This window comes from Dipodomys merriami, unplaced genomic scaffold (assembly GCF_024711535.1).
Source record: "Dipodomys merriami isolate MVZ:Mamm:240054 unplaced genomic scaffold, mDipMer1.0.p SCAF_31, whole genome shotgun sequence".
NCBI lineage: Eukaryota > Metazoa > Chordata > Mammalia > Rodentia > Heteromyidae > Dipodomys > Dipodomys merriami.
Window position 1 is genome coordinate 12,884,820 of NW_027204604.1, and position 17,210 is coordinate 12,902,029.

At 53.2% G+C, this 17,210-nt stretch overlaps 1 protein-coding gene across 4 annotated transcripts in view; it reads left to right on the top strand.

Annotated features, from left to right (window-relative positions):
• Positions 1–15,785, top strand: part of Syt2 (synaptotagmin 2) — a 105,301-nt gene extending 89,516 nt beyond the window's left edge. For all 4 annotated transcript variants that reach the window (XM_070041814.1, XM_070041813.1, XM_070041815.1 and 1 more), the window contains exons 2-9: positions 283–489; positions 1,956–2,122; positions 3,321–3,440; positions 3,735–3,902; positions 4,197–4,364; positions 5,798–5,915; positions 7,059–7,192; positions 9,637–15,785. In XM_070041814.1, coding sequence (XP_069897915.1) covers positions 300–489; positions 1,956–2,122; positions 3,321–3,440; positions 3,735–3,902; positions 4,197–4,364; positions 5,798–5,915; positions 7,059–7,192; positions 9,637–9,843 — 1,272 coding nt within the window. In that variant the 5' untranslated portion in view covers positions 283–299 and the 3' untranslated portion in view covers positions 9,844–15,785. The remainder of the gene's footprint in view (positions 1–282; positions 490–1,955; positions 2,123–3,320; positions 3,441–3,734; positions 3,903–4,196; positions 4,365–5,797; positions 5,916–7,058; positions 7,193–9,636) is intronic.
• Positions 15,786–17,210: the final 1,425 nt, after the last annotated feature.

Genomic DNA, 17,210 nt, shown 5'->3' on the forward strand with positions numbered 1-17,210 from the left:
CCATCAGACAGGAAGCTTGGATTAAATGAGATGCTGCATGGAGATTATGCTTTACAGCCCTGAAATGATATGCACTAGCTTTTTTCTTTCTTTCTTTACAGAGATAGGGATGGAACCCAGGGCCTTGTGGGTGCCAGACAGGTTGGGAACTTACTGATGACAAGACCTGGATCCCCCTAGGTAGCTTTAGCTTTAGAGAGTGTTGCCCCTGTCCTTTGGGCAAGGCCTTTTGCGGTTAGACCTCTGCGGTGCTCACCGGCCCCCTTCCCCTGTCCTTTCCAGCCATCCCCTCTGCCACCATGAGGAACATCTTCAAGAGGAACCAGGAGCCCATGGTGGCTCCCGCCACCACCACGGCCACCATGCCAGTTGCACCCGCACCGGGACCTGCAGACAACTCCACGGAGAGCGGGGGTGCGGGGGAGAGCAAGGAGGACGTGTTCGCCCAGCTGAAGGAGAAGCTCTTCAATGAGATCAACAGGATCCCCTGTGAGGGGCCTTGGTGCAGGGATGGGGCACGGGCAGAGCCTGGGCCGGGGCGGGGGGGGGGGGGGGGACACACTGGCCTGAGCTCTTCCCTAATGCTTGTGTCTTAGTTTGGATCCTTTAGGGAAGGGAGTGGACAAACAGGGCCAGAACAAACGAGGCAAAGTTATTTGTAGGGGTTGCACGCAAGGCCTTGCACTTGCTTGGTAGGCGCTCTACCACTTGAGTCATACCTCTGGTCCCTTTTTGCTTTGGTTATTTTCTTTGTACAGACTTGCCAGGGCTGTGATCTGCCTGTTTGTGCTTCCCGGTGATTCTGGGGATGACAGGTGTGTGCCACTCTACCCAGCCGTTTGTTGAGATGGAGTTTCACAAACTTCTTTTTGCCTTGGCTGTCCTTGAACCGTGATCTCCCAATCTCTACCTCTCAAGTAGCTAGGTCTAGAGGATTGAACCTGCCTGGATGGGGTTATGTTTTTGTGCCTCAGTCTCCTGAGGTGGGGTGGGGGGAGTCGTTCTTTCAAAAAAAAACTACCAAAAGATGAAAACAAAAGGTTATGAAATAGAAATAATTGTTCAAGTTTACAGTTACATTTCAAACCTAATTTGTCTTGGAATATAGAAAACAAAAGCCTGCTGCGCTTGGAATTCCTGGTAGGGGGCTGCCTGTGGAGGAGACCGCAGGGGTCCGCTGATGGAAGGCAGCCACATGGAGGGGAGCAGGTGGAGGTGGAGGCTAGCACAGGGAGCAGCCAGCCTGGGTGGGGAGGGGGCTGGGAGCACTTGAATGCTCAGAGCCCAGCCCTCCGGGTGGATGAGACTTGAAGAAGCCTCTGTGTAGTCTGCCTCAAGACCAGGCTGGAGGACTGGGGATCAGGAACAAGGGACTTTGGGGATGTACAAATGTGCTACGGACCATGCCATCTTAAGGATCTGCAAGGATCAAATTAGTCCAAAGTGACTCACACCTGAAATCCTAGCTACTTAGGAGGCTGAGATCTGAGGATCAGGGTTCAAAGATAGCCTGGGCCAGAAAGTCCATGAAACTCTTATCGCCAATCAAAGACCCAAAAGCCAGGAGGAGAGATGTGGCTGAAGTGGTAGCCTTGAGCCAAAAAGCTAAAATAGGAGAGTGCGCGCGTGTGCATGCGTGCGTACGCGCGCGCACACACACACACACAGAGTCTAATAGACCCAAACAGGTATTCTTTCGTATAAACTCCTGGCTTGCACCTCTTAGTAGACTAAGGAGACAGCAGGGTATTCAAGAAAAGCATCCATACCATACGTGGTGCGTGGTGCGTACTCAGAATCCTATGGCCGCGGATTTGGATACTCATAGACAAGCAGTTAAGGAATGTGGCGCCGGGGCTGGGAGGGTGCTCAGTTCTGACCCAGTTTTCCCCAGGCCATGGGGTGGGGGCCTGCGGGGCACAGGGTGCTGACTGTGGGGACCCTCTGTGTGGCAGTGCCTCCCTGGGCGCTCATCGCCATCGCCGTGGTCGCCGGCCTCCTGCTCCTCACCTGCTGCTTCTGCATCTGCAAGAAATGCTGCTGCAAGAAGAAGAAGAACAAGAAGGAGAAGGGCAAAGGCATGAAGAACGCCATGAACATGAAGGACATGAAAGGGGGTCAGGTAGGATGTGGTGTGGGCCTGGGCGGGGGTCCAGCCCCGCTTGCCTGATGCTGAGAGGGGCAGCAAAGGACTTCCTGGCTGCTGCAGCCAAGCCTGGAGCCGCCCTTCCTTCAGAGTTGCTGGCCCCTCCTTCCCGGCTGCTCTGGGCCTCAGGCCCGGCAGCCAGTGGGCAGAGCACCATTCGTGTGTTGGCGTGAATGCTTCCTGACGAATTGTGGAAGGACACAGTGCATTGAGTCCTAAGGATGCTGTTGGAGGGCAATGTTGGGCAGAGAGATGACCACTACCACTCCTGGGAAAGCACCATTGTGTATCCCTGAGATTTCCCTGGGGAGCGAGACTGTAGGACCAGGGGCATCTGGTAGGAGGGATGCAGCTGGCATCAGAGGGGACTACCCTACGCTTGCTTTTTCGCTCACGTCTTTCGGCGTTGGTCACCTTCAAGAGGTCTTGATATACCAAAGGCATGCCTCAGCCATGCGCCCGCACATGCCGCTCTTGTCTCATATAACAAAGTCTATGTAGGAGTGACAGGGAGGAATCTCAAGGAATCCTTATAGAGAATAGCAGGAAGGGGCTCCTCTGAAGAAGTTGGCCAGGGCTTGTGATAGCCTGTGTGTGTGTGCATATGTGTACATGTGTGTGCATGTGCGTGCAGTGCACCTGTGTGCACCATGTATGTGTGCGTGCGTGTGCATGTGTGTGTGTGTGTGTGTGTGTGTGTGAATGTGTTTTCCAAGATGACCTGGCGCTAGCCCAGCCTGATCTCACAGCCACATGGCTGTGACTTCAAGGATTGGTTTGAGCTGTGGAGTTTTCTTATATTTTTCTCCCTTCTTTGTCCACCTCTGGATCCACCCTGCTCTGGGCTGCCTGGACTGTACTACTGGTAAGTCTTGCCCAGGCTGAGTGGGGTCTGCCACACCCAGGAGAGCACTGGGTGGGGACTTATGGGGGAAGTGGGTACCCTGCCTCAAGTAGCTGCAGGGCATGAGGTACCTGGTACCTGGCCTTGTAACACCAAGACGGAGCACCGGTGGGGATCTGCCCACCCGGGTGCTGATGGGCAGCAGAGCCCAGGGATGGGTTGTGCCTCCTCATCTGCACACCTGGCTGGGAGTCAAGGTCTGGCTGTTGCATTGCCTTTGTGCTGAAGCAGACCTTGAGCTTGCTTCTTTCCTCCCCGCAGCCCCTCCAGGATGACGATGATGCAGAGACAGGCCTGACGGAGGGAGAAGGGGAAGGAGAAGAAGAGAAGGAGCCAGAGAACCTGGGCAAACTGCAGTTCTCCCTGGACTATGACTTCCAGGCCAACCAGGTATGTGTGGCTGTGCTGAGGGAACAGAGTGGCAGGGTGGGGGCTGGGGGGATTCTGATTGGTGGGTGGGCATGGCTTCTCTGTGTGACGTGGGGCAGGGTAGGAGCCACAGGACTGTATCCGGTCAGTCATTGGCTCTGGCCTGGCCCCCCACCTGCTCTGGGGAGAGCAGAACAGGTTCATGTGGCTGTGAACCCTCCCACTCCCGGCAGCCCCCTCTGGGCCGGGCATGGTGGGATCCAGAACTGGGGCCTGGAGCGGTCTGGAGACACGAGCCCCTCCCTCTCTCCACAGCTCACCGTGGGCGTCCTGCAGGCCGCGGAGCTCCCCGCCCTGGACATGGGGGGCACCTCGGACCCTTATGTCAAAGTCTTCCTCCTCCCAGACAAGAAGAAGAAGTACGAGACCAAAGTCCACCGCAAGACGCTGAACCCCGCCTTCAACGAGACCTTCACCTTCAAGGTGATGTGGCTGGAAGGGGACATTCTCCCTGTCCCCGAGTTCTGTAGCTTCTCCTCCCTCCCCCCGGCCCCGGTCCTTAGGCATGGCTGGGGCCTGGGGCTCGATGTGGGCGTGTGTGTCAGGTCGCACCACCCTCTGTGGAGGTGGACGGTGACCTCTCCCATCTCACTCTGCTTACCTGAATCTGTGCAGACTTCTCAGGGACACTGAGCTGGATGGAGGAGAGGCCCCAGCTTAGATTCCTGCCCACAGCACCCCCCAGGGGTCCTTTCTGACCCAGCTTGTACCCTGCAGGTGCCATACCAGGAACTGGGGGGCAAAACCCTGGTGATGGCCATCTATGACTTTGACCGCTTCTCCAAGCATGACATTATTGGCGAAGTGAAGGTGCCCATGAACACCGTGGACCTCGGCCAGCCCATTGAGGAGTGGCGAGACCTGCAAGGCGGGGAGAAGGAGGAGGTGAGAGCCCAGGAGGCGCGGCCCTGCAGGAGGCGCGGCCCTGCAGGAGGCCCGGGTGCTGCCCTTGGGTCTATGATGGGAAGAGCGCGGGCTCCGGAGTCATCTCCACACTGCTGGCTGCTGACCCTGGCCCAGTCACTCAAACTCTCCTTAGATTCTTCTTACACATGGAAAGTGTTTGCTGCTGTGTCTGGTGTTTGGTAGACACTTTTTAGCCCGTGTGTGTGTGTGTGTGTGTGTGTGTGTGTGTGTGTGTGTGTGTGTGTGTGTGTGTGTGTGTGTGTGTGTGTGTGTGTGTGTGTGTGTGTGTGTGTGTGATTGGCTGGACTCTCAGAGTTAGGCTGTGTGTGTGTGTGTGTGTGTGTGTGTGTGTGTGATTGGCTGGACTCTCAGAGTTAGACACTTTTTAGCCCGTGTGTGTGTGTGTGTGTGTGTGTGTGTGTGTGTGATTGGCTGGACTCTCAGAGTTAGACACTTTTTAGCCCGTGTGTGTGTGTGTGTGTGTGTGTGTGTGTGTGTGTGTGTGTGTGTGTGTGTGTGTGTGTGTGTGTGTGTGTGTGTGTGATTGGCTGGACTCTCAGAGTTAGGCTGTGTGTGTGTGTGTGTGTGTGTGTGTGTGTGTGATTGGCTGGACTCTCAGAGTTAGACACTTTTTAGCCCGTGTGTGTGTGTGTGTGTGTGTGTGTGTGTGTGTGATTGGCTGGACTCTCAGAGTTAGACACTTTTTAGCCCGTGTGTGTGTGTGTGTGTGTGTGTGTGTGTGTGTGTGTGTGTGTGTGTGTGTGTGTGTGTGTGTGTGTGATTGGCTGGACTCTCAGAGTTAGGCTATCCCTGAGCTGTGATGTTGGCAGATATCTTGGAGTCTGGATCCCTGACATCCTGCCCTCAGTGCCGGATTTCTGTGTGCCTTGGACGAATCCCCCTTCCCCCCCCGGGGCTTCAGTTTCTGCTTGGTTACAAAGAATCCTTGCCTTGTCTACACCAGAGAGTTGCAGTGACTAAAGAAAGAACACTTTGAAAGTCCCCCGGCCAACTCACCCACAGTCTGGAGTGGGGAGTGGGCAGGAGGGAGCCACACAAGGGTGCTCCTGGAGGCTTTGTGTCCCCGAGCTCTTGGAAACCAACATTTGGTTCCATTTAGGCTCCTCATGTCCTTCCCACCCGACCTGGGCCTGGACTAGGGCTTGGGCAAACCCCATGACTGCTGGACCTGCCAGGTCTTGCTGCCCCCTCCCCCATCGGCCTCCTCCAGCCGTGACTGGGAACTGCAGTGCGAGGTCTCAAGGTCAGGTGCTGCAGGACCTTTTCAACCACCAGAAGCGAGAGGGTTGGTGGCTGACGTTAGGGGCTGGTCTTAGCAAGATAGGGTCAGCCATGCTTCAGAGACTGGGACGGCTGAGATGACCTGGGTCCCCCTTTTTCTCCCTGGTCAGCCAGAGAAGCTGGGAGACATCTGCACCTCCCTGCGCTACGTGCCCACGGCTGGCAAGCTCACTGTCTGCATCCTGGAGGCCAAGAACCTGAAGAAGATGGACGTGGGTGGCCTTTCAGGTACTGTAGAGCATCTGACTGCCAGTAGGTGGCACCAGCGAGCCAGTCACTGAGTCCTGAGCCCTAGAGTGCACACACCCAGGCCAGGAGGAAAACTTCCCCCCAGAGACCTGCTGGATCTGGCTTCTGAGCCCTTGATCCCTCAGCCCTGCTTTCTCCAGGGGTGCTTTGTTCCCACCCCGAGTTATCTTTCCAGTGCTTTTTTTGTGGCCCCCAAGGAGAGGATCAGATAGATACCATCCCCCAAATGAGTTCATAAGGACTTTGGATCTCACTTCTCGTGGAAGTGTAAGACGTGGGCAGGGCTCAGGCCAGGGCGGCCCACGCTGCCTTCCCACCTCACTGGGAACATTTTTGTAAGAGGGGCTGTAAGTTGCTGTGTCTTCTGTGGAAGGGGACTCCATGTGTGGGGGCCTCCTGTGTTTCGGATTTCCTGACATGAATGGAGCTGGCCCACGGCAGAGGGCGCTGGTGGGCGAAGCCTGCTGCATGTCGTCTGGGTCTTCTCAGGGAAACTGCTCTGGCCTCGTTACAGACCTAGTGTGTGATCTTGGGTCCATCGTTTCCCTTCTTTGACCCCAGTTTCTTTACTTATCTTTTGGTGCTGGTCTTGGGGCTTGAACTCAGGGCCTGGGCACTGTCCCTGAGCTTCTTTTGCTCAAGGCTAGCACTCTTCCACTTGAGCCACAGTGCCATTTCTGGCTTTTTCTGTGTATGTGGTACTGAGGAATCGAACCCAGGGCTTCATGCATGCTAGGCAAGCACTCTACCACTGAGCCACAGTCCCAGCCCTGACCCCAGTTTCTCATCTGCAGATAGGACGGGGCTGGGCCAGGCGCAGCAGAGGTATGACCGGCCTAGCACAGGCATTACCTGCCAGTGCTCACACACTCTCTCACACAGGCCATTCTTAGATCCAACTTAGTGCTCTAGGGAGCCACGACTGACCTTCAGAGCTGGTCCTGGGGGTGAAGCTTTGGCTGCCATGTATTCCACTCTGTGTCTAGTAGACTTCCTGTCCTGTGCCCAGGGCTTCCTAAGGGTCTGGCCTTGGAGTGGAGACTCAGGTCCCATGAGGCTCTGGGTGTGCGGGAGGCCAGGCAGGGGCTAAGGGGCTTCTGGGATGGGACTTTCTGTACACAGACCCCTACGTGAAGATCCACCTGATGCAGAATGGCAAGAGGCTCAAGAAGAAGAAGACGACAGTGAAGAAGAAGACCTTGAACCCCTACTTCAACGAGTCCTTCAGCTTTGAGATCCCCTTTGAGCAGATTCAGGTACCCAAGCTCTGCAGGCCTTAGGCCAAGTTCACAGGGGAGGTGAGCCGTACTGTACACTCTTCAGAGGAGCCCAGATCATGAGGGAAGACTGGGTCCCATAATGCTTCACGGGGCCTCTTTCCCGGGACTCTTGTGAAGGGTCTGCCTTTTCTTAGAAGTTGGGAGTGACTAAGGAGAAAATGGCCTCCCTCCATCTCCCCATCAGTCCTGCCTTGGCCATCCCTTGCCCATTTCCCCTGCTCCCCAGGTCTGCTCCCTGGCCCGCTTCTGAGCCCTTCTCTTCATTCCTGTCTTGTCCCTCAACAAATCCCACTGATCTCCTGGTTCTCACCTCTAAATAGCTTTCTAGTCCTGCACCACGTTCCCTCCCCCACTGTCTTGGTTTGGGTCCTTAACACCTTCCCAGACTTCCTAGCAACTGACTTCTTCCCCGCATCATGGCTCTTCCTCCTCCAGTGATGCTAACAGCCCGATCCCAGCTTTCTCTCTCTCAAACAGAGATAATACTGTGACTTGAACTCAAGGTATTCTCACTTGGCTTTTTTTTGCCACAGCTAGTACTCTATCTCTTGAGCCATGCCTCCAGCCTGGCATTTTACTGGATAATTGGACATGGAGTCTCCCAGAGCTCCTCAACGTTTGTCAGGCAAACATTGATCCTCTCAGTCTCAGCTTCCTGAGTAGCTAGGATTATAGTCATAAGCCACTCTTCTCAGATTTGCTACTCCTTTTGAAAGTCTTCAAGCCAGGTCTCTATAGGTGGCTCACACCTATAATCTCAGCTATTTGGGAGGTAGAGTTTGAGAAGATGGAGGCTTGGAGTCAGTATGTGTGTTAGGGAGACCTCATCTCAACCAACAAGCTTGGGTGTGGTGGTGTGAGCCAGAGATTCAGCTACATGGGAGGCGTTGGTAGGAAGATAGACATCCAAGCTGGCTTGGTCAAATACACAAAATCCACAGGGTGCTGGTGGCTCACGCCTGTAATCCTGGCCACTCAGGAGGCTGAGAGCTGAGGAACACAGTTCACAGTCAGCCTGGGCAGGAAAGTCTGTGAGACATTGATCTCCAGAAAACCAAAAGTGAAGCTGGCTCAAAGGGGGTGGAGTGCTAGCCTTGAGCAGCAGAGCTCAGGGACAGCGCCCAGCCCTGAATTGAAACCCCATCACCCACAGAAACAAAAACGCCCACAAACTCCACAGGATCCCACCTGGAAATAAAAAGCAAAAAGGACTGGAGGTATGGTGTAAGTGGTAGAGTGACTGCCTAGCAAGTTAGGGGCTGAGTTTAAATCCCAGTACCTGGCCCTAACAAAAACAAAGCAAAGCAAAAAAGAAAAACAACAACAAAAAAGAAAGCAAGAAAGAAAAGAAAAACTCCAGGAGCGGCTTACCCAAGGGTAAAATACAAACTCCTTCTCTGAGCCCAGCCCTACTTAATCTTACTTCTACCATGACTTCTGCTTCTCCTGTCAGCAGCTGTGAAGTGCCAGTGTTTCTCTATAGCCAATGTACTTGTGCCCCTACCCAGATTACTCCTCTCCCCTTCATGCCAGTACTGGGGCTTGCATGCAAAGTCTTGTGCACTTGTCTGGCTTTTTCTTTTCTTTTTCTTTTTTTTTTTTTGCCAGTCCTGGGCTTGAACTCAGTACTTGGGCACTGTTCCTGAGCCTCTTTGTGCTCAAGGCTAGTGCTCTACCACTTGAGCCACAGCACCACTTCTGGTTTTCTGGTGGTTAATTGGAGATAGGAGTTTCATGGACTTTCCTGCCTGGGCTGGCTTTGAACAACAATCCTCAGATCTCAGCCTCCTGAGCAGCTAGGATTACAGGCGTGAGCCACTGGTGCCCGGCTCTCACCGACTTTTCTGGCTTCAAACTGTGATCCTCAGATCTCAGCCTCCTGAATTGCAAGGATCACAGGCGTGAGCCATTGGCCCAGGTTACTCTTTGCTCGTCTTCTTTTTTCCTTCCTCCAAGAGAAATCTTCGGCCTCATGGCCTCTTTCAAACATCACCTTCTCTGCAAAGTCACCCCGAGTGGCTGCGCAGGGCTAACACCATGGCTTTGGGTACCAAGAGGTCACCTCCCTGGCATAACCTTCACCCCTTGGTATAGATTTTAACATGTGTCTGCTGGCTTCATGGAGGTAAAGTTCATCTGCTTATGTCTCCTCCAAAGGCTTATACAGTGCCAGAGAACTACAGTGGGTAGACACAGGTTCCCTCCAAAAGGTGTGGCCTTCATCCTCACATAAATTCAGATCTTGTTAGATGGAAGCAAGAAGCCTTTCCTTTCCCCTCCCTGCTCCCCTTCCTTTCCCCCCTCTTTTCCCTCTCCTCCCTGTCCTGTCACTGAGAGTTCGGTTGATGGAGGAGGGAGCTTTGGTAAGGGAATCCTCGTGTTCCCCTCCCCAAAGCCTCCTTTCTTTGCTTTCCTCACAGAAAGTCCAGGTCGTGGTCACCGTGCTGGACTATGACAAGCTGGGCAAGAACGAAGCCATTGGCAAGATCTTTGTGGGAAGCAACGCCACGGGCACAGAGCTTCGGCACTGGTCTGACATGCTGGCCAACCCCCGGAGACCCATTGCCCAGTGGCACTCACTTAAGCCCGAGGAGGAAGTGGACGCACTGCTGGGCAAGAACAAGTAGGCGGCAGCCTGGGAGCTCACTCTCACTCTTCACGGACACTGACAAGATCCAGAGCTATCAATACCTCAGTTACGCAACCTTAGAGGTGTTTGTTTTTTCTTTCTTTCTTTCTTTCTTTCTTCATTTGTTTGTGGTCTATCTGTTTTTCCTTCCTTTTTCTCTTTTTAAAGACCAACTTCCCTTTGATGGCTGCTGAGGAGAGTCCCCTGAGAGGTGAAAAGAGAAGCCTGGCTCTGTTCATCCTCCCTAGAGCTGCCCTTGCTGAGTGCTCTGTCAGTTTCCTCTCCCTCTTTTCAACGCATCACTCAGGCCTCGCCTACAGCGAGGCCCTCTACTGGCAGAAAGTGGTAGCACTTCCTGTTTTCTTGCAGGTTCTGGACCAACAAAATGGTAGCACTTCCTTTTCCCTGACAGCAAAGGCAGTACAGTGGCCGGTGGCATATTACGTGTGTGCGCATGTTGTGTGTCTTCGAGGTTCTGCGTTCCTAGAATGAGCCATGGACAGTGAAGCTGTGTGGGAAAGATTTCAGGCACCAACTGGAGATCTGTCCATTAGGCTCAAAATCCTAGGCAAATGTCAGAAGTTCTCGTGGTCCTTGTGAGTGGCTGTTTGGGAGGCAGCAAGATGGAGGACTGCCTGTGTCCAGAACTAGGACCAAATCTCTGATATCATCATAGACTTCCTCCAATCAGTCTTGGTTTCCCCAGCGGTGGGGTTTCTGGGACATTTATGGAAATAAAGTACTCACTAGCATTGTCAGACTTTAACAGGGATGGCGAGTCCCAGGATCTTACCCTTGTTGACAACAAATATCCAACTATGAAGAAACAGAAGTTCCCATTACCCAGAAAGACCAAAATTAAACTCCAGGTTCTTCACCTCATCCAGCGGGAAACACAGCAGCGCGCTCCCTCCAGAATTCACGCAATGCAGTCCATTTGCATTTATTCTTCATCAAGCTCTTGCTTCTGTTTCTCTGTTCATTTAAGTAGAACAACACTGTTGGAAGGCATGTCATCTGTGCAGAGCCAAAGAACTTTTAAAATGATGGATTAAATCTCAGTTCCTCTGAGGTTCAGATAAGAACAGTGTGATAAAAAGGGAGGATGGATAGATGGTAGAGATTTTCTGGGATAAAGGTAGATGGGAGCACTGAAATTCCCCCCAACTCCCATTTCTTGCTCTCTGGACCCTCTGTGCTCCATAAGCCCTCCTCTGTGGGCAGATGGATAGCTGGAGTACCCTAGGGAGACCTGTCATTCATTAAGACTTATCTCTATGAATGCCAAGAAATGAAGGCCATTAATTCCAAATGGGTGGTAGAGGAGATGTGCCAGGGTTTCTACCCCATGCTCAGTTGTGTCCCATTCTCTATTTGCCTTTTGTCCCCAGCATTGATCTTAAAAAAAAAAAAAGCCATATATATGTTAGTAAAAGTTTGCACTGAGTCCCCTTCCAAACGTTCAGCCTGGGCAAGAGAGTCAGGCCCCCATGTGGCCAGAGACCAACCCTACTTGTCTCCCTTCCTTGGTATCTCTCTTCCATCCTGAAAGCCCTCAGGCCACAGAAAACTCACGGCTTCTCTGGAAGCCTGGGAATGCCTCTCTTTGCCAGTTAAAAAAAAAGGTAGTGCTTCCTGTCCCGCCCCACTTGGGCCTCTTTGGCTTCCTGTAGGCATCCAAGATAGCTGGATGATGTTGGAGAGCGTCAGGACCTTGAGAACCTAGCATGTAGATAGGTGCAGAGTGTCTTTATTTTAATGAAGGAGCAGGAATGACCTGGTTTTATTTTGCTTTAATTTTTGTTTAAATGGGAAATGAGAGGACCCCTCCACCAGAAACAAACTGAGAAGCAAGGCTTCCCATACCTTTTTCCCCCCACCACTTCATTTTGGTCGGTTGTGGGGCTTGAACTCAGGGCCTGGGTGTGCTATCCCTGAGCTCTTTTTGCTTAAGGCTAGCATTGTACAACTTTGAGCCACAGCTCCATGTCCAGTTGTCTGGTGTTTATCTGGTGTTTATCTCATTGCCTTTCCTGCTTGGGCTGGCTTTGAGCAGTGATTCGCAGATCTCATCCTCTTGATAGTATTATAGGAGTGAGCCACCAGCACCTGGCTTATCACCTGTTTCTTTTGAGAGACCCTTCTTCCTGCTAGTGGTCCCTGGTTCATGAGAAGTTAGAGATTTTATACTGCATGTGTGTTTGTGGGAATATGGAAGATAGGACTCAGATAAGGATTATGGATTATAATTCTCAGGGCCAGTGTAATGGTCGTAGTAAAGTTATGGGACAGTAGGGTGCATTCAGAAACTAGCTGGCTGAGGGGTACCGAGTCCTGGGATGGCTGTCAGATACTATTGAGCTCTTCCCTGGACCGTGGTTTTTGGTACTTTCTCAGGGTCCCTTCCCTATCTACATCTCTACAAATCTCATGAATGGAAACTCTCCTCTATATCTCCTCTCTTCTCCTCTACCTTCATTCTTTTGCCTTTTCCCACCCCACCTTCTAGTACCTGTGATTCTTCCCAGAAATCTCCTTTAGCCCTTCCAGGGTCCAGTATTGGCTATGCCCCTTGCAGAGACAGAAGGGGAACTGTAGGCAGCTCTGTGGCTTGGGCCTGGATTTTATTACTCTGGGCGCACCTCTGATGGGGGCCTGCAGGGGGAAGGCATGTTGTTAAGGTTAACTTCTGGCACGGGTTGCAATCAGTTTCTTCCCAGGCTGGTCCTGCTAAGCCAGACACCCAAGCAGGTTGCACCTGCAGGGGGAACATGCTGAAGTTCTAACTGTTCTCTGCCTGAAGAGAGGATGTAGCCCAAACCACAGAGCATCATTTCAAACCCTCAGTGCTGTGTGGGTGTTTCTGGGGAAGTCAGAGCCCTTGGGGGCGTTAGTAGGATAGTTAGGGTGTCTGGCTAGTGCGGAGTTCTGGGTGCCTCTGGGGCTGTTTTCATCCCAAAGTCTGTTCTGAAGAGAAGGAAGCACTTAGTAGAGGTGTTTTTTATTTTTTTCCTTTTAAGAGAGGGGCTGAGGCCATAAAAGCCTAAACCCAATCCTGCTCAGAAAGCGAGGACGAGGCAGGAAGCCTGCTTTCTCCCTGAACAATCGTTCTGGGGAAGTCATTCTGTCCGTGTTACAGCATTTCAGGCTGGAAGCAGAGGTCGAGGCCTGGGGAAGGCCGGATGGTGCAGCCTCGGTGCTGGGGGAGGTGAAGAGTGGCTCCCAGAGCCCCCTGGCTGGAGGAAGTGGCAGCAGGGATTCCGCACGGCATGGCTGGAGGCCCTGGGGTCTTTTCTTTTCCCAGGAAACCATACATAACTATGTAGAATCAGTGTGGGATGAGTTTTGCAGTTCCAAGGCTTCAGAGTGAGGGAAGATAAGGTGTCTCTTGCTGCCACTGTCCTGGGGGTGGGTGGGTGTAAAACCAGTTCTAAAGCTTCCTCCAGTGGTAGGGTGTGTGGGGGTGAGGGGAGTGGTTCTAGCAGAGGGGAAAAGGAGAGATTCCTGTTCTTTAAGGTCAGCCCTAATTGGTTGTTGAGACCTGTGGGTCCTAGGTCTCACTCAGCCTTGAATAGAGAAGCCTTTCCCTGAAGATGTCTCCTCTGCTCAAAGGGAAGGAGAGAACCAACCAGGAGCTGCCCTTCCATCCCCTGCCTTCTTCTCTGTCTTCTCTGCTGGCCATGGCTGTGGCTCATAGAGAGGCTCCTTTGTGCTGGTCCTGGTGACCCAGAGCCCCATGGTGATCGCCAAATCTGGCAAATAATACAGGATGCCCAGTTAAATTTGAACTTCAGATAAACAGTAATTTTTACATTTAAATGAGTCCTAGGCAATGTGGGATATCCTAGACTACAGGGTGACCCTTGGTTTAATCTGAAATTCACATTTAGATGGTCATCCTGTGCAGCAACCCTACCCTATGACCATGACCCCCGCTCCCCCTCGGTCCCAGGGGGCCAGAGATTGGTGACCATGGATTTGACTTAATGTTTGTTGAATTTTTTCTTTTGAACTGCAATATTGAGAAGGGGACACTGTGACTTGAAGATACATGAGTATTTATTTTTGAAGTGACAAGAACCTTCTGAAGCCATTTGAGCCTCATCTGACCCTCTCCATGTGTGTTTAGTTATATATAAAAGATGATAGTTATCTATAAACATATGAACAGAATCTTGTTTAATCAAGATGCATGTCTATAACTTTCTGTAAATAGTCGCATGGCCATGCTGAGAGTCCCCTTATCTCCCCCACCCCCAACCATTTTACACAACTGGTTGAGGCTGCTCCTTTTGATTTGATGTTATATAAAGTCTGTGTCTTTCAGTCCTCCCCACCCCCATGGGGAATCCCCGCAATGGGAGCCATTGGTAAGGGAGCAGGTTTCTGGCCTGGGACCAACCCTGCCCAAGGAAGATGCTGGAGACCACTGAAGGCCCACCTGCGGCTCATCTGTCTGCAGGGCTACCTTTGGGCCACAGCAGTGTCCGGCTGGTGTCTGGTGTCCCGTTGCGTCTGTGTCTGTGTCTGTGTATGGTGTGGTTCCCCCTCCCACTGTCTGAATTAACTGAAAAGCCATAAAGGGGGTCTCCTGCTGGAGACTGCCCTAGGCTCCTCCCAGGAGCCCCTGGTGTCCCTTCGACTGGCTCCCTGCAGAACACTTGTGAAGGGCTCACCTGTTGTCATCCCCCCCCCCAATCTTTCAGCCCCGTGTCGTGAGGACAGATGGTGTCCAGGGCTTCTGGTGGGGCCTCGGGAGATGTCCCTGTTGACTTCCTTGGCCTGGGTGTCATGGTTCAATGCCATCTCTATCCTGGGTGTGGATGGGGCAGTGGTGGGGACCCCATAGCTCTGGAACTATCCCAAGGAAAATTTCCTGAAAAGCCAATGGGGATTTTCAGGAGCAGTGACAGCTCAATGTGGGGCCAAGTTCTCGATGACCACTGGGGCTGAGGTTTCGGCGCCCATGGTTGGCAATAGGAGGGGTTTTCTGTGGGGAGAAAAGCCCAGGGGCCACAGAGGATGAAGCTCCCCACCCATGCTTTGCCCTGAAGAGTGAGGAGGCTGAGGCAGTGGTGGAAAGGTGCAGTTGAGAGGGATGGCTTAGAGTGGGCATGCATGGGGCTCGGTCCAGGCAACTTCAGTAGGTGCCAAGTAGTAGGTGAGTAGAGAACTAGAACCTTCTAAGGTCTCAGGTTATCATGTTGAAAGGCCCCAGCCTGCAGACCGGGGCCCCCAGTAGCCTCCCCTGCGGCGGTAATGCATGTGGATCATGCGGGAGGCTCAGGCAGGAGAGAACTTTCATGGTTGTGCACACAGGACCTGTGGCCGGGGACAAAAAGAATGGGGCAAGTGGAGGGGAACCATTCCAGAGCATGCTGGGATTCACTTGCAGAGCATGCTGGGATTCACTCTCCAGACTCCCACACTCGCCACAGATACAGCAACTGAGACGAGAGGGTGGGCGTCTGCTGAGGTGGTAGGCCTGGTGAATGTGGGCATGGGGGCTTCTCCTCTGCCTTCTTTAGCAATCAGGCCTTGGGGGGGGAAGGTCTTCCTTAGAGAAGCCGACCATTCTGCGCTGACTCCTACTCATCTGAGGACTTGATTTGCCGCTTTCTGAAAACCTTGGGCCAGATACCTTCCAAACTCGGGCTGGGACAGAGCCTGAGCTGTCCCAAGTCACCCCTGGGATGTTGTTGGCCCCACCAGGAGCCCCCCTGTCTTCACAGAAGGACACGCGTGTAGCCCTCCCTCCCCCCTTTGCTTGGCAATGCTCTTCACCCCTTACGTGGACTCTGTTGTTCTTGTCTGATCTCTTGTCAAACTGTTATTTTGTAATGAGCTGCGTCTCCTTATTAAAGAAACAGCTGAAAGAACCCCGGGGGTGGGGGGTGTCTCTAGTTGTTTTTACTGCGCTGTGGTGCGGGTGGGGGAGGCAGCTGTGTGAGGGGCAGCTGGCGCAGGAGGGTGGCAGGCTGGCTGTGAGGCTCTGAACTCGTCTCATCTCCCCTCGGGGCGCAACAAAAGGGGGTACCCCCTGTGGGCTGGGGAAGCCCAGGCAGGCACTGTGGCGGGTGGTAGGGTGCACAGCACCTCACAAGATGCATGCCACTGCCAATGGCCTTCGTGCCAGACACTGTCTGCTGGGAGGCTGTAGGGGTCAATGACAACCTCGAATCCCTTCCAGGAGATTCCTGGGCTTAGGGACAGCCACAGTCAGCCCGAAAGGGGAGGCTGGCCCTAGGGGAAGCTGGAATCATCTCATTTCAGATATCCCAAAGGTCACTGTCTTAGGAAGCAAGATCTTAGGGATCAAAGACAGCTTAGAAAAGTTTAAAGAGAGTGGGGCAGAGTTCCCTTGACCAAGGGGTTAAAGTCCCTTCCATCTCCGCCGCCACCGCCTTCTCACGGTGAGACAGCAGGCAGGCCTGGCATTTTGTCAGACTGTCACATGACAGTTGTCTAAGAGCATCACCAGCGAGAGCTGTGCTCCCTGTCAGCCTCGGCGCTCAAGGGGCCGCGTGGATGAGGTAGGCAGGGCTGTGTGCACGAGTGGACATCTGTCCTCGCTTGCTACTCCAGTCCTGGAGATGAGCAGGGGGTGGCCTGGGTGCACAGGCTGAGGCTGTGGGCTCATTCTGTAGTAGGGGCTATGCCCTTCCTGGGGGGCTGGCCCACATGCCTGCTAGGTGACCATCTGTAGACCTCACCCCATCCAGTGGGGGATGGAGGTGATGTGTTTCCGAGGGGCCCTGCATCAGACGTGCATCTCTGTCTTAGCTCTGGGGCCTGGAAACAGGTCTGAACTCTTCAACCATGACATCATGTGTTTGTTCTGCTGCTGCTTGGGCTCTGAGCAGCTGGGTGACAGCAGGAGAAAAGAATCTTCCCTCCCTGACCTCCCTCCCCGTCGGTGACCAGGGATTTCCGCCGGGCAGTGCCAGGACAGGACTTGCTGTGGAGAATCCAGACCTGAACCCGGGCTGCCTGAGTTGAGCCCTGGCCGCTCACCTGCAGGACCTGCCAAGTGCCCGTGTGGCACCTCCTTGGGCTGGCTCCTTCCGTGGAATGTGGCGTTAACCCCTTATCACCAAGTTGGCTGCAGTTGTAGTTTGGAACTAGGATGTGCTTTTGGATATCCTGAGTCAAATAATGACCCAGTTACCGCTCTGCATTCTGCAGAGGAAGGAGGGCTGTGTTCACCTCTGGACCCCGATTCACCTTACTACCGAGGGTGTTCAGAGATGGGCTCAGTACCTTGTTACCCAGCCTTTGTAGAAACGGCCATATTCTCAGCCACTGAGAACCCTCAATTCTTACCATCCTGTCTACTTAGGAACTCCTCAGTGCTCTCAGAGCCTT